The sequence below is a fragment of the Scylla paramamosain genome, chromosome 21 (assembly GCF_035594125.1).
Source record: "Scylla paramamosain isolate STU-SP2022 chromosome 21, ASM3559412v1, whole genome shotgun sequence".
In the NCBI taxonomy this organism is placed as follows: domain Eukaryota; kingdom Metazoa; phylum Arthropoda; class Malacostraca; order Decapoda; family Portunidae; genus Scylla; species Scylla paramamosain.
Window position 1 is genome coordinate 10,515,502 of NC_087171.1, and position 15,265 is coordinate 10,530,766.

Genomic DNA, 15,265 nt, shown 5'->3' on the forward strand with positions numbered 1-15,265 from the left:
GGGGGAAAAAAAAAATAAACATGGGACGAACCCCACAACTTGCTACACTCAAAGGTCAAAGCTAAAAATAAATAAAATAAAAAAGCTAATTTATTTGTACAGTGTGTCGAGACTCAAATATTGTATTTATTTTTCCATGAACTGCTGTGCAAAAATCTTAATTTGATATAGGAATATGGAAAGGTGGCTGGGGAACCCTTCTATGAGGTATATTTTTTATTTCTTTACCTTTCACTCACCATGAAAGGGACACCATTCTTGGGAGCCACCTAGCATGTGGTGAAATGTTAAATGAATTCTGTAATACAAAGGCACTTGTTACTATAGTAGTGTGGCAGCTCAGTTAAAGAGATGGTAATCCTTTCCTTCCTCAAGCCGCAGAGATGCCAAGTTCTCTTCAAACTTGCCTCCTGTCAGCTCCTGAAACAAAGGAAACTGGGATTTTGAGCTGGCCGATGGTTCTCACTCTTCTCCAGTCTCCTCACTCTAGTCAGTACATAAGTCTTTTTATTCACAACATGCTGCCAGGAAAGCCTGAGAAAATGCTCTGAAGGCTTTAAAGTAAATTTGTCATCTCATTTTATCAAACTTGAATCCATTATTTCTTGTCCAGTCCTGATTACTGACAATGAAAATTTTGTGAATTTTGTTACCAAATGAAACTAGAAGTGATCACCAAGACCTAAGTGGATGTCAATTAGCCTGGACTGTGTTATCACTACAATAAGAACAAGAGGAAACCAACAAAAGAATGGCAACTCACCAGCTTCATGCAGATCACTAAAGGAGGGCGAGCCTCAGTGAAGTGAACAATGGGAACCTTGGGCTTGGGTCTTTCTGGTGATTCTTCATAAGTGTAGAATGAGTTGACCTTCTTGGCATCCACATCACAGAATGCCACAACCTTTCTCTGGGTCTCCCTGTTCAGTGATCTGCAAACCAGTGCATGTCCTATCAAACACACTAATTTTCAATGAATGCAGCAATGAATGCAGTTTGTACACTAGAAAGGCTGATTTAAAAGTGCATTATCAAACAAATTCCTTTAAATAACAAGCTGTATTCAGCAGAGAAAATCTTTAGATATAACATGGTGGCATTCAACCCAAATAGTTTGTTACATCAAGGGTTTACTGTATTGTTGACACCACACTGACTGATCCTCATAGTGTCCATAATTTTTTTTCTTTCTTTATTTACTTATTGTTATTATTATTACTTTTCTTTTTCTCTTGTGAGAGGAGCTCCAGCCAAGGACAACATAACAGGCATGGAAAACAAAATTATAAATAAATAAAATGGCACATACATATTATTCAAAATAATTAGAAGTATCATAAAATCTCTCTCTTGAAACAGTTCAAGTCAAAGATAGGAGGAAATACAGAAACAGGCAGACAGTTCCAGAGTTTACCAGTAAAAGGGATGAAAGATTGATAATACTGGATAACTATTGGTTTAGGAAGGTGAGGGGTGAGGAAAAGTAAAAAGTCTTATGTGGTGAGGCTGAGAGGATGGGAGGAATGCAGTTAGCAAGATCAAAAAAGTAATTAACAAGATCAGAAGAGCAATTATCAAGATCAATAGAGCAGTTACCAAATCAGAAGAGCAGTTACTATGAAAGTGGTGACAGAAGACAGCAAGAGATGCAACACTGCGATGAAAAGAGAGGCTGAAGACATCAGAAGAGAGAAGTTGCTGAAATAAAATGCTTTTGATTCCATCTTGCTCAAGAGAGAAATACAAATGGAACCCCCCCAATGTACCTGCACTGACCTGTAAAACTTGCGTCCCTGCTTCCCTGCATTCCATATGGTGAAGGCCTCCCAGCAACACAGCACTCGCGCCTCAAGCTCCTTTATTCGCAGGTCCCAAATGGTTTGCCTGAAATGTAAGAACACTTGCACTATATTGTATAGAGAGAAATCAATGCATTTAAGAGTACAACAGATGATCTATATAAGCCCTCACATATCCCAAATTGTTTGATGATGAATGGCTTAGCAATACATGTAGCTGATGAGATAGAGATGAATCGGTTCTCAGATAAAGTAGCAGATGAATGGAACAGACTCAGTAATCATGTTGTTGATGCCAAATCACTAGGGAGCTTTGAAAGAAGATTTATGCATAAGGATGATAAAATGGAAGTAGACAGGTGGGTTTCATGCTAAGACTGCCACATGTAGGTCTGACAGCTACTTGCAGCTTCCCTTATTTTTTTATATTCTTATGAATTTCTGCTGCATGTATGTCAAGAGTACAGCCTCATTAAACTTCCCTGATTTCTACACCATACAGTTTTTTTCCTATAAGTGAAAAAATAAAGAATATACATAACATAAATCAAACCTCTGTCATCTCACTTCAGTCCTTCTCCTTCACCTGACATACCAAACCTGTTACTTCCTCCCATTTCATTTCACCTTCCTATATCCTTCCACTGTCCTCCTCCATTGCCCTACTTCTCCAGGAATGATTCCATTCATTCACGCCTCAGAACACTCAGCTCATCTGCAGGCAACTCAACTCGTCTATAGAGAATGTGGTAGCCTGGGGGTGGTATCGGTACACCAGGAGCTCTTCATCATGCCGCAAGACTTTCCCTCCAAGCCTCAGGTGGTGGAAGAAGAATATGAGATCCTCTGGGGTTCCTGCTCCTTCCTCACTGAAGCCACCAACTCTGCAATGCAAAAACTGTATTAATTTATTTCTAGTCCCTCTTCTTAAATATTTTGTTTCTTATCTTGACCCCATCCAGCAGGCTTTAGGGGAAGTTTTCAAAGGTGCTTTCAAGATTCTAGAGATGGTTTAACAAGAACTTTCTATCCTCAATATGCAAAATACATCACTCACTGGGACTTTCCAGTAATGGTGCACAAGAACACACCAGAAAGAATGACCACAACACCCACCGGTCAAAAACCGTGCGGTGACAGAACCAGGTGGGCATGATGACAGTGGGGCCGTGTGACATGAACACCTGAAGCTGCAGCTGTTCTGGAGTGAGAGTGTTTGCCCAGCGCGTGAATCGCACAGTGGATTCCGGGGGATCTCGCACAAAGCGGCAACCCACAATCTGCAGGATGGAAAGGAAAGAAGGAAAGAAATGAAAGTACAGCAAGTAATGAGATGACATTTACTATCAATAATATATTTCATACATACAATTGCTTACATTTCAGTGACTAAAAAAAAAGAAAAAAAAAAAGAGGGTAGGAAAAGAAGGAAGGAAAAAATGAAAGTACAGTGTGTGTGGATTTAAAGGAGAATGAGAAGATTTCATTACTGTCCAAAGTATAATGCACAGGAGACTTGTGGGTGTGGAATGAAAGACATGACCAGGGATAGCAGTTGCAGTGGGTCACTGTGTTGTTACTGTGGTGTGTGAAGAATGGATGACGAAAGTAATGTATGAATGTGTGTGTAATACATGGTGAAGGAATGAAATGTGGGGTGGTTGAGGGAGTGAAATGCAGCAGTCTGGCTATATAGAAAAAGAGATAGAAAATGAGATGTCTAAGAGAGCATAAATGTAGTCAGTGCAAGACTGAAATGGGAGGACACAGTACTTGAATATGTATGAGTGGAGAATGACATGAGAATAAGAGGATCAAAGCATACAAGAATGAAATGCAAAGGCAGAAATAAATGAAGACTTCTCCTTCAGCCATACTCTTGATGAGAGGATTCTTAGGAGTATGCATCAGATACAGGCAGACACAAGGTGCAATTGAAAAATTGCAAGGCTTACTCACAGCATTAGAAGCTTTGCAGGCAAGTTCATATTGCTTCTGTATTCTTGTGGGCATCATGATATCATCCTGAAAACCATTGCACTAATATAAGTACACTGGACATAAGAATGTAGCATATCTGGCATGAGTATGTATCATTGTTGAGTGATAACTGTGATACTGCTAGTACACACACACACACACACACACACACACACACACACACACACACACACACACACACACACACACACACACACACACACACACACATCATGCCTCAAAGATTCATTTCCTTCAACTCTTCACTCAACACAGCCTTCCAATCACTGCATTTTCTTCAGTGGCACTCATTGTTCTCTTCTAGTGAACAAATTTGGACCATCCTTTCTTAAAAATCTTTTCTGGAAACCTTACATCTCACAAGCTGCTAGAAACAGCCTTTTATGAAGCTGGGTGTTCTGTGTCCTCTATATCCATTTTTCTCCTGAGAGACACTATGTAGGTATGCAGGAGCCTTACTCATTCTTGAATAAAATACCTACAACCTCTCATACAGCATTATCTAACAAGGTAGAATCAAAAGTTTTTAGCCTCACCAACTCCTCTCCTTTGAAATACTGACTTGAGTCTCCCTCACAGCCACAGTGCAGCATCTCTTACAATCTTCAGCCATTATTTCCATCATTATTGTTCTATCTTGCTAACTGAAACCCTCCCCCTTCTCATAGTCTTTCTATCCTCTCTTTTAATTATTATTGCTATGAACACATACACACACACACACATACACATGCAGGATAATCAGCTAATAACTTACTGCATCAAGAAAACACAAGAACTCTCCTCGACTCTGCTCCACAGCCCTGTTCTTGGCATATCCCACTGTACAGGACAAAAGTACGGTATTAATAGCTGATAGCTGTGTGAGTGTATTTCCTTAAGATGTTGATAAAGTACTAAAGCAACTAAGGAAAATAGAATGGAATGAGTAAAAAAGGAAAAAAGGAAAAGCTTTTTCTATGCATCTGGCCTTTTCCCAAACCAGTGGAATGATACACACAAAAAGAGCATGCATGAATACACTCAAACTCTCATAAATCTTAAAAGAAGAAGGAAAAAAAAAAAAAAATACCAGTGAGATACAGACTTGGGAAGAGAGGTCACTGCAAGCATGCTGGTGACAATTCCCATATCCTCTCAAACTGTATAAGTAACCAGATGACAAATTAAGTAAAAACCTAATTTCACAGAGGAGCATGGCAAAGCCTGTGTTGTTTAATGCATTAAGACTCAGTCCCAGATGCCTCTACACTTTGCTGGCTGAGGCTTGTGTGTGAATTAACTCATTGTATTTACATGAAACAGAAGAAAAAAAAATTGGAAGATACATGGAAGAACATAAATTCAGAAAAGAGAAGCTAGAAGTTTGAAGGGAATGTACAAATTGTGTGATATGTTTGCTGTTGAAAAATGTGATGATTAGAAAAGCTGAAGAATTATATATATATATATATATATATATATATATATATATATATATATATATATATATATATATATATATATATATATATATATATATATATATATATATATATATATATATATATATATATATATATATATATATATATATATATATATATATATATATATATATATATATATATATATAAAACACAACAATACCAAACAAGAAAAGTGAGCAAGTCAAAAGGGGGAAAAGAGGAATAGAAAATGAGAAAAAAAAGAGAGAAATCAAAATGAAGGGAGGCAACAAAAACTGTATGATTATAATTATCATTAAAATAGTAAAAGTATTGCAAAACAAGTTAAATTCAGAAGATAAGAAAATTATTGATAAATTAAGAGAGCTGAGGGATGTACCTCCTTTGGGGCTACTGTTGTGTTCTGTGGTCAAGGTGACACAGCATCTTTTCCTCTGCAGTGCTGGGATCCACTGCTGCACTATGGACTCTGAAGCATCAGTGCAGGAGTCCAGGAAGAGAGACACCTCCACCATAAGCATGGCACCGTTATGTTGAAGCTGCTGCTGCTCCACTGAGGCAAGACATACACCCAACCATGCAGCCCCATTGTGCACTGGAATGATCACTGACTGCAACAGAAACATTTGAATAATACTGAAATTGCATTTATGTTTCTATCTAAGGAATAGGTTAGATTAGGTTTGGATTAATTTAACTCTTTAATTTCACTGCAGATATTTTCAGAGAGTTAGTCAAGATTTGAAAAGCATTATGTTTGTTGTCTAGATATACGAGTACATAGTAACTTTCTCAAAATAAAAAAAATCTGAGTTGTTTCTTCTCCTATCCCTATAACCTTTCTCACACATGATGAGGGAACACAAGATGGGGAAATAAATCCTGTAAAGCTAACAGAAAAAAAAAGAAAAAAAAAAACTGGAATGCATAGACATGAGGTTAGATGGAAAGTCATACAACAACAACAACGACGACGACGACGACGAAGATGATGACGACGACGAAGATGATGACGACGACGACAACGCCGCCTCCGCCGTCGCCGACGACGAAAAGAAGAATACAATGAAGTTCAAAGATCTAGGAGAGAGAGAGAGAGAGAGAGAGAGAGAGAGAGAGAGAGAGAGAGAGAGAGAGAGAGAGAGAGAGAGAGAGAGAGAGAGAGAGAATGATGTGACTTAACTTGTAACTTTAATAATAATACATCGTACTAACCACATCAACCTTAATATCGACGTCTTTTGGACACTTGGCCGCGTCCACACAAAGCTGCATTATAATCAGGGGCGTCCTTTACATCACTGCATGCTATGTACTGAGATACACCTCCTGTCAGTACACCTAGGCAAAGATAGAGACAAAAAAGAAGAGTTGTTGCACGCCTCCGCTTCCTCTCAGCTCCCATCCTTCACCTGGAAAATGTAAACAAAGAGACTACTGGTATAAAGACTCTCTCTCTCTCTCTGCTATGGACTCTTGAAACTACGTATTTGTGATATGTTCATTTCTGTGTGTGTGTGTGTGTGTGTGTGTGTGTGTGTGTGTGTGTGTGAGTATGTGTAACGACCAAGTGTAAGATAAATAGAGTGAAATGATGAGGAAATTGTATTGATTTGTTACAATATTTTGTTGTTGTTGTTGTTGTTGTTGTGTGTGTGTGTGTGTGTGTTGGGGGATAGGGGGAGCCGATGGGCAGTGCCACGAAAAAAAAATCAGTTTCTTTCAGTGTGATATATATATATATATATATATATATATATATATATATATATATATATATATATATATATATATATATATATATATATATATATATATATATATATATATATATATATATATATATATACGGTCTCAAGCTGTGTCAGATGATTTCAATACGTGGGAATAAAAAGCATAGAGAAATAAAAAATTATGACATTGAAGACATGGGGCTGATGTGAAAACAAAACAGAATGTAGGCAAGTGATATATCACACACAAAAGGATGCAGGCATGGATAAAACACTAGCATGATCAAAGTAAGAAAAATAATACTAGATTAAAAAGTTACTATAATGATCAAAGGTTGGAATTGTTCCCTTGTTTTGTACTCGTCTCGTTCTAAGACTCATTGATGTTCACTGTATTTTTTAATGGGAATGGTAGGGTTTAATTTCTTTAATCTCTCTCTCTCTCTCTCTCTCTCTCTCTCTCTCTCTCTCTCTCTCTCTCTCTCTCTCTCTCTCTCTCGATAACATCTCATGCAGATGTCTAAATTCACACGAGGACTTCTCGGGTCTTCCCTGTCCCCGAACAAGCTGAATCGCATGACGCCAACATCCATGAACTGAAAACAATATGGATACCCACGGACGGGAAAACCAAGGCCAGTTGAACTTCTCTTAAACTGAGGTTTTTCGTTATAGTTTGTCCGTGTTTTGTAACTTTGGCATAAGGATCCGTATTTCCAAAGTTAGCATGGGCGTCTTCTAACAGGCTATAGTGTGAGTATTAGTTTTCAAAGATGTTTTTCTTTTTTTTTTATGATTCCAGTGAGTTTAACAAGAATTCTACGTGCTCAGTAGTGCTTCCGTGATGCAGTGGGTACAGTTGGATAGTGTTACTTAAATCCGCGAGCACCGGTGCGAATCTGCTGGTCTTGAGTACTCGTACCAGTCCAAATGTTCATCCTCCCTCCGGGTTATTCGTTAAAGGTCGAGAAATGGCAAAACCTTGGGATACCACAGACTCAAAGACCAGTAAGACGGAGACGAGCGCTGAGACCACGAAAAAAAAAAAAAAAGTGGTCCTTGAAAAACAGTTCCGACAGGAGAAGAATGCATTTGAGAATACGGATGAAGAGTTATTGTCAAATGTCACACAAGATTATGAGAGAGAGAGAGAGAGAGAGAGAGAGAGAGAGAGAGAGAGAGAGAGAGAGAGAGAAACAGGTGTAGTAGTTCCCGTGGCTCTTGTTCCGAGGGTTAGACGCAAGCTCCCTCTCCAGCGATAACGTTTACCACGCCGCCACTTCACTTTTAAAGGAGCGTCTCCTGGGAATTTCTTTATAAATTCCCCAACTCGTATCAGCTCTTCCCTTGATCTCTATAGATCTAATAATGTGTTGCGTAGTACTTTTATGGGCCAGAGAGCACCTCATGTCTCCCTCCCTTCCTCCTAAGATGCTCTTTTTTACAACGCTTTGTTCTCTCATGAGACCTATCTTCACAAGTCACGAAGACCATGGGAAAAATAATCTCGTAGCAACTGGTTCCTTTTGTCTATATCTCCTCTTTACCCTGTTCTGGGGCGAGGAAGTGCAGCCGCAGCACAAGAGAAAAACCCGTACCTTGTCCCCGATATCTTACCAACAGGACCGAGAGATGTATCAATGTTTTCGTTCCCACCAACGCATGGGAACCGTGTGCGAGTTTTTTCGAGAGTACTCGGGGATTGTGGGGTGTGTGCCTCAGCTGGTCTTGGCCTCGCGTACTTAAGAGCAGTGGGTTAGGATCGCACTCGTCTTGTGCATCACTGCCCCTCGCGATGAAGGCCTCCGTTGTCTGTCTGCTGCTCGTGCTGGGTGTCGCCGCTGAGGCCCTGCACAGGTAGAGAGAGAGAGAGAGAGAGAGAGAGAGAGAGAGAGAGAGAGAGAGAGATACTGCTGGAATGTTAAGAATATGGCAGTAAATCAGTAACATCAATAACAAGAGGAACAACAACATTTACTAATACTACCACTACTACTACTACCACCACCAGAGTTCCCCTGCGAAAGATTCATCCGCGGAAACATACTCTTGAGGATCTGCGCCGCACTCACGCCTTCGTCAGCCAACGCTATTCAGCACGGTTTGATCATGTGGACCTCGACAACTATATGGATGTAAGTGTTGAGAGAGAGAGAGAAAGAGAGAGAGAGAGAGAGAGAGAGAGAGAGAGAGAGAGAGAGAGAGAGAGAGAGAGAGAGAGAGAGAGAGAGAGAGAGAGAGAGAGAGAGAGAGCTGTACATCATGTAAACTATTTTTTTCTTTTATGCAAGAGGGACTCTGGCCAAGAACAACAAAGTCCTTATAAAAAAGGTCCACTTATTAAGATTATGAGGGGATCTGATAGAGATATTAACGTGTCCTAAGGAATATTATAACAAGAGAATTGGAGCACAATCTTTACGGTTACTAATCGGAAATGAAGTAATGCATCCAAAATTGATAACGTAAAAAAAAAAATAATAATAATAAAATAAAAAATAAATAAATAAAAAATCTATGAAAAAATAGTTTACAGATAAGATGAGATGAATGAAATGAACTCACTAATGCAGTTATTAGGGAGCAGTAAAAGAAGATTAGATAGATTAATGGATAGCATGATAGGTGGATATATGTACGTGTGTTGATGCTTTGTACAGGGACTGCTATGGGTAGGCCTAACGGTCTCTTATGTTCATATTTGTCCTTCCACATCGACAGGCTCAGTATTATGGTCCCATCTACATCGGAACACCCTGGCCAGTACTTCAAGGTGATCTTTGACACGGGTTCTTCCAATCTATGGATCCCATCAGAACAATGCTCCATTCTCAACCTGGCCTGTCGTGAGTTCCCGTATATGCTGCTGTGTGGGCATTGGATGGATCTTTGAGGTGTCTTGATATATAGATATGCTCCTCTTTTGAAACAGTTCAAGTCGTAGGCATTAGGAAAAAAAAAAAAAAAATAAAAAAAAAAAAAAAAAAAATATATATATATATATATATATATATATATATATATATATATATATATATATATATATATATATATATATATATATATATATATATATATATATATAAACGGGTAGAAAATTCCAGAATTTACTAGTGAAAGGAATGAAGGATTAAAGATATCTTGCATTAGAGTGTTGGGCAGCATAAGGGTGAGGAGAAGTAGTCTTGTGAAACATGGTTGCTGGAGAGGGAAGGCATGCGGTTAGCAATTTCAGAGGAGCAGTAGTCATGGGAATAATGATAAAAGATAGTGAAAGATGCAACATTGTGATAGCTCTCTCTCTCTCTCTCTCTCTCTCTCTCTCTCTCTCTCTCTCTCTCTCTCTCTCTCTCTCTCTCTCTCTCTCTCTCTCTCTCTCTCTCTCTCTCTCTCTCTCTCTCTCTCTCTCTCTCTCTCTCTCTCTCTCTCCACCGCGTCTTACAGAACTCCACAACCGTTATGACTCCTCGTTGTCATCCACCTACACACCCAATGGAACTGACTTCGATATCCAATACGGCTCCGGGGCCATGCACGGCTTTCTCTCCAGGTGAGCCGAGGCGTTGGTTCCGTGTCATATGCTCCATCAGCCAGTCCGAAGCACCTTGGGTTGTCATAAGGACCTTTTTCTAAAGTCACAGAGATAATAAGTCAGGTTCTTGTGGATGCTTTTTATCACTGGTGATGCAGAATTTTTGTTAAGGTATCACTATCGTCATGAAAATGCCTTTGAAAACACTCAGTGAGGTATACAACATGGAGCTTGTCAACTACTTATATAGGAGATGAGACGCGTGGCAAGTGCTGGTATATAGATACAGATGACAATACACATAAACATAACATTTCTTAAGGTCCCTGTTATGTTTCCTGAGACTACACGTCACTAGGATTTTTTATGTAATTGGGACTCTGGCCAAGGGCAACAAATAATAAGTCCATGAAAAAGTCCATTAAAGGTGCTAGTCCTTAAAGAGAGGACTTGAAAAGTATATAAACATTAAAAGAAGTGTACTGATACCTTCCTCTTGAAAGAGTTTAAGTCATAGATAAGAAGAAATACAGAAGCTGAGAGAAGGCTCCAGAGTATACAAATATGGTAACATAATGCGTCGTGTAGGATCTGTACAAAACCATAAACCTTCCTAAACAAAAGTAACATTCCTAAGCTTCATCTCTTGTTCCCAGCGACCATGTGTCTCTTGGCGGCTTGGTGGCTGAGAAGCAGACCTTTGCCGAGGCCACAGAGGAGCCTGGCCTGGCCTTCGTCGCTGGCAAATTCGACGGTATCCTTGGCATGGCCTTCTCTAAGATCTCTGTGATGGGCATCCCCACTGTGTTCGACACCTTGGTTGCTCAGGGACAGGTGGATCAGCCTGTCTTCTCCTTCTATCTCAATCAGTGAGTCAGAAGAACATAAGAACGCAATGAAAGTTGCAAGAAGTCCGCTCATTATGCCTAGTTTAATTCAGGAGGTGTGATAATCTTTTTGTAGCAGTTCAAGTCATAGGAAGGAGGAAAGACAGAGAGACAGCTGATAGTAGTTGTTCGAGTCATAAGTAGGAGGAAAAGCAGAAACAGCCAGATGTTTCAAGAGTTAACCAATGAAAGGGATGTAAGAGTGAAGGTACCTGTTAACTCTTGCATTAAGGAGTTGGACAGGATGAGGGTGACCGAGAAAGTCTTAGGGAAAAAAATAGAGCTCCAGAATTTACCAATGACAGGGAGAGATTGAGAGTGCTTATTAAAGAGTCGTAAGAAAAAAAAAGTTTACTGAATTCCATAATTTACCAGTGAAACGGATGAAAGAATGAAGGTACTCTTGTATTAGTAAATTGGGGAGAATGAGAATTAGTGTCGTAGGAAAAAGAAAAGTTACCAGTGAAATGGGTGAAAGAATGAAGTCACTGGTTACCTCTTGCATTAATGAATTAGCAATAAGACAAAAAAAAAATCTTGATGCAGAAAGACCTTCACTTTTACACACTGAAATTTAGACTTTGAATTGCCTTGCATAACGCTCTGGTGCTTCCTGACAGCGATCAGGAAGGCAGCTTAGGCGGGGAGTTGGTGCTGGGCGGTTCTGACTCCAACCATTACGAGGGAGAGTTCCACTACGTGCCTGTATCTCGTATTGGCTACTGGCAAGCTACAGCAGAAGCGTGAGTCTCATGCATGTGAACTCCAGTACCGCAGAATCAGTTTTACTCTTTCACTACTATGATCATCTTTTGTTCGCATTCAGAGCACTGTAAAAAGAAAAAAAAAAAAAATAGACAGAAAAAAAAAAGATAGGCTACTGAATTATTTTAAAGGACCGTAGTTCAAAAATAATTTCAAAATACAGTCATGTCTTGATTTGCTCTCTCTCTCTCTCTCTCTCTCTCTCTCTCTCTCTCTCTCTCTCTCTCTCTCTCTCTACACGCAGCATCAAGATCGGAGGCGTAGCTAAACCTTTCTGCAACCCTTGCGAGACCATTGTTGACACGGGAACTTCGCTGATCGCGGGACCGGCTGCCGACGTTAAGGTGCGTGTATGCCTCTGTGGATGTGTGTGTGTGTGTGTGTGTGTGTGTGTGTGTGTGTGTGTGTGTGTGTGTGTTCACTTTACAACCTGATACCACACACATCCACACATACGGAGAGTAAAAAGGGAACGCCATGTTTCCCTCAGGACATCATGCAGGACTACGGCGCCTTCCCACTGATCGCCGGGGAATACGTCATCCCATGCGGCAAGGTGGCGGACATGCCTGTCACTTCCTTCACGCTCAACGGGAAAGACTTCGACATGACAGGACCCGAGTTGGTCATTGAGGTGAGAGAGAGAGAGAGAGAGAGAGAGAGAGAGAGAGAGAGAGAGAGAGAGAGAGAGAGAGAGAGACCATCTCATGATTTGTCACCTTCTCTACGCTGCTCGATCAATGATGTGCTTTAATTGCTTGCCCTGACAGAGCACAGACCAGACGGGCACCACGGTGTGTATCGTGGGCATCCTCGGCTTGCAGATGGGTTCTATTGAAGCATGGATTCTGGGAGATCCCTTCATCGCTCGCTACTACACCGAGTTCGACGTTGGCCAAACTCGCATGGGATTTGCCTTGTCTAAGTAGAGAAATTGTTGCCTTGTATATTTACTATTCTCTTAGAGCAAGAATTTTGAATGTGTGGTGTGTGGGAAGTCTCAGTCTTACCTATAGATTGGACTGTATGGACAAAATCTCTGGAAGGCTACAGTGGGATACACCATCATAGGTGTAGTCCCACAGCGCCATATTCTGTAACCATTCAGCGTGACAATAAAGCTTGATCCAAAGCACATGAAAATACCCCCCCCCTTTTTTTTTTTTTTTACCATTTTAACCAGAGGCTATCAGAGATCATTTTGTCAGGACTTCGTGGGTGTTTTTTACCATTGAGGATGCGGGATACATGTTAAATAAACTATGGTTTAAAAATCCCAATAGCCTCCTCTAGATCCTGTTAGAAACCATGGTAAGACGCTGGGAACATTTGAGAATAAGGTGTTTTACTGTTGTCCTACTTGCTTTTTTTTCACTTTCATAATTATACACCACGGTGATCCACCATACTTCATCTAGGACTGTAATTTTCACTGTTACAATGTCTCCTTTACTGTATCCTAACCCTTTTTCAGTCATTTTCTCCATTTGGACTTCACATAAACTTCTGCCACTCTTTCTTCTCATTGTTAGTCCAACTCCTCCTCCTTTCTTTTCACCATTTTTTCTTTCTCTCCATACTCCAAACCAGTCGCCATCTTGCCACTCCTATCACATCATACTTCATTCCCTTCTTGATTATTCTTCTCCATTTTCCTTCGTTCATTCTCCTTGTGTTGAGGAATGCACATATCATCCTTATCCTGTTCTCCTTTTTTTTTTTTCCTTATTTTTTTCCTACTCGAGCGTGTCAGCGAGAGCAGCCTGCCTCTATCAGCTTTATTGATACCCCTGAAATAAATGACAAAAGAAAACAGTATGGAGAATGCCATTATCTTTTCTGAGACCTAAAAAAAAGATTCGAGAACATTTTTTTTTTTGAGAACACAGGGATAAATAAAACAGTATGGAGAATGTCATTATCTTTTCTGAGACCTAAAAAAAGGTTCGAGAACATTTTTTTTTTGAGAACACAGGGATAAACCAAGATACTTTTGACTATATTCTTCAGAAAATTTAACATCGTCTGTTAATGACAGGTGTAACTAGCATAAATAGCTTACTTTATCAGAAGGAAGACCAGTCATCGCTCTCAGCTGAGCTGAAACTAAATTCCAGAATAAACTTAATGTGGTACTAAATCAATATAATGAAATGTCCATCTTGTCATACGTCCACACGTGCGAACTGAGCAGGTCCAGGGGAATCAGAGAAGGATAGCAGCAGATTGCCCGCCTCGACATCCTCGAGCCAGCTTCCTCTGTGCAGGCCAAGGAATGTAGAATCCTTGGTACAGGCTTACCCTTGTGTATATAATAATATTATATAGTAATTCTTGGCGCGGCTTGGTGCCGATCGCGCGAGAAAACAGCGGTCTCGTGTGCTACGAGTATGTAGCTCCTTTACCCTATGACCGGGGATGCTTTTGATTTTATTTATTTTTTTTTTGTGATTGACATATTCAGAGGTCTTTGTTTATTACTATTAATTATTATTATTATTATTATTATTATTATTATTATTATTTATTTATTTTTATTTTTTTCTTTGCCCTTGGCCAGCGCTCCTTTTACATTGAAAAAGAAGAGTGTCTATGGCTCGTTCTTTCATTCTGCATTCTGTACGCCAGGGGTCCTCAACCTTTTGCAAGCTGGGTCTCCCCTAAGCTGGTTCAATGCAGTTGGTGCCCCCCGTCCTCCCTGCGCCACCCACTCCATCTCATCTCTGTCACCATAGATAGATAGAATCAGATAGACAGATGGATAGCTCCTGGCTAGCCATAACAGCTGCATCTCCTTTGTACTAACAGCCAGTGAGTCCGTGATTTTCCGTGATTTTTTTCCCTCTCCCATCCTGTGCTCGCTCCCCCCCCTTTTTATGACAATGGCTATGATCAAAGGAATCAGGCAGGATCTGAGTTGTGGACAAGGGTGCTTTACTGAAAGCAGCCAACCACATGCGTCACTTAACCTCTTGGACAAAACCTTCTGGCACAATTATCATTATTAATTCAGAAACTCAATGAAACTACTTCTAATCCAATGAATATGTACTTAACTTAAAAAAAAGTACACACATATACCTAAATACAAAGTATTTGA

The 15,265-nt window shown here is 39.9% G+C and overlaps 3 protein-coding genes across 5 annotated transcripts in view; 1 reads left to right on the forward strand and 2 right to left on the reverse strand.

The window, feature by feature from the left end:
* Positions 1-198: 198 nt before the first annotated feature.
* LOC135110993 (UDP-GlcNAc:betaGal beta-1,3-N-acetylglucosaminyltransferase-like protein 1) lies at positions 199-6,681 on the reverse strand. The gene is made up of 9 exons (XM_064023829.1): positions 6,464-6,681; positions 5,628-5,859; positions 4,558-4,622; positions 3,759-3,824; positions 2,916-3,079; positions 2,531-2,683; positions 1,777-1,884; positions 764-932; positions 199-420 (listed from the first exon to the last, which is right to left on the reverse strand). The coding sequence occupies exons 1-9, from the start codon at positions 6,521-6,523 to the stop codon at positions 340-342; spliced, it is 1,098 nt and encodes a 365-aa protein (XP_063879899.1). The 5' UTR covers positions 6,524-6,681; the 3' UTR covers positions 199-339.
* A 2,080-nt stretch (positions 6,682-8,761) lies between these two features.
* Positions 8,762-13,310, forward strand: LOC135110997 (lysosomal aspartic protease-like). Its single transcript, XM_064023839.1, is given in 10 exon segments — positions 8,762-8,838; positions 8,993-9,116; positions 9,703-9,735; positions 9,737-9,827; positions 10,426-10,531; positions 11,170-11,382; positions 12,021-12,143; positions 12,410-12,509; positions 12,656-12,799; positions 12,936-13,310. Coding segments are annotated over 10 exon segments (1,155 nt in total). The 5' UTR covers positions 8,762-8,776; the 3' UTR covers positions 13,095-13,310.
* LOC135110998 (vacuolar protein sorting-associated protein 37B-like) overlaps positions 12,934-15,265 on the reverse strand; it is a 30,383-nt gene continuing 28,051 nt past the window's right edge. For all 3 annotated transcript variants that reach the window (XM_064023842.1, XM_064023841.1, XM_064023840.1), the window contains one exon: positions 12,934-15,265. This exon is cut by the window's right edge and continues 3,760 nt beyond it. The gene's annotated coding sequence lies outside the window, so the exon portion shown is untranslated.

Coding starts and splice junctions, on each gene's coding strand:
- LOC135110993 (XM_064023829.1), bottom strand. CDS start 6,523: ATGCAGCTTTGTGTGGACGCGGCCAAGTGTCCAAAAGACGTCGATATT. Junction 4,623..5,627: donor CAACAGTAGCCCCAAAGGAG/GTACATCCCTCA, acceptor TGTCCTGTACAG/TGGGATATGCCAAGAACAGG. Junction 1,885..2,530: donor ACCACATTCTCTATAGACGA/GTTGAGTTGCCT, acceptor CTTACATTTCAG/GCAAACCATTTGGGACCTGC.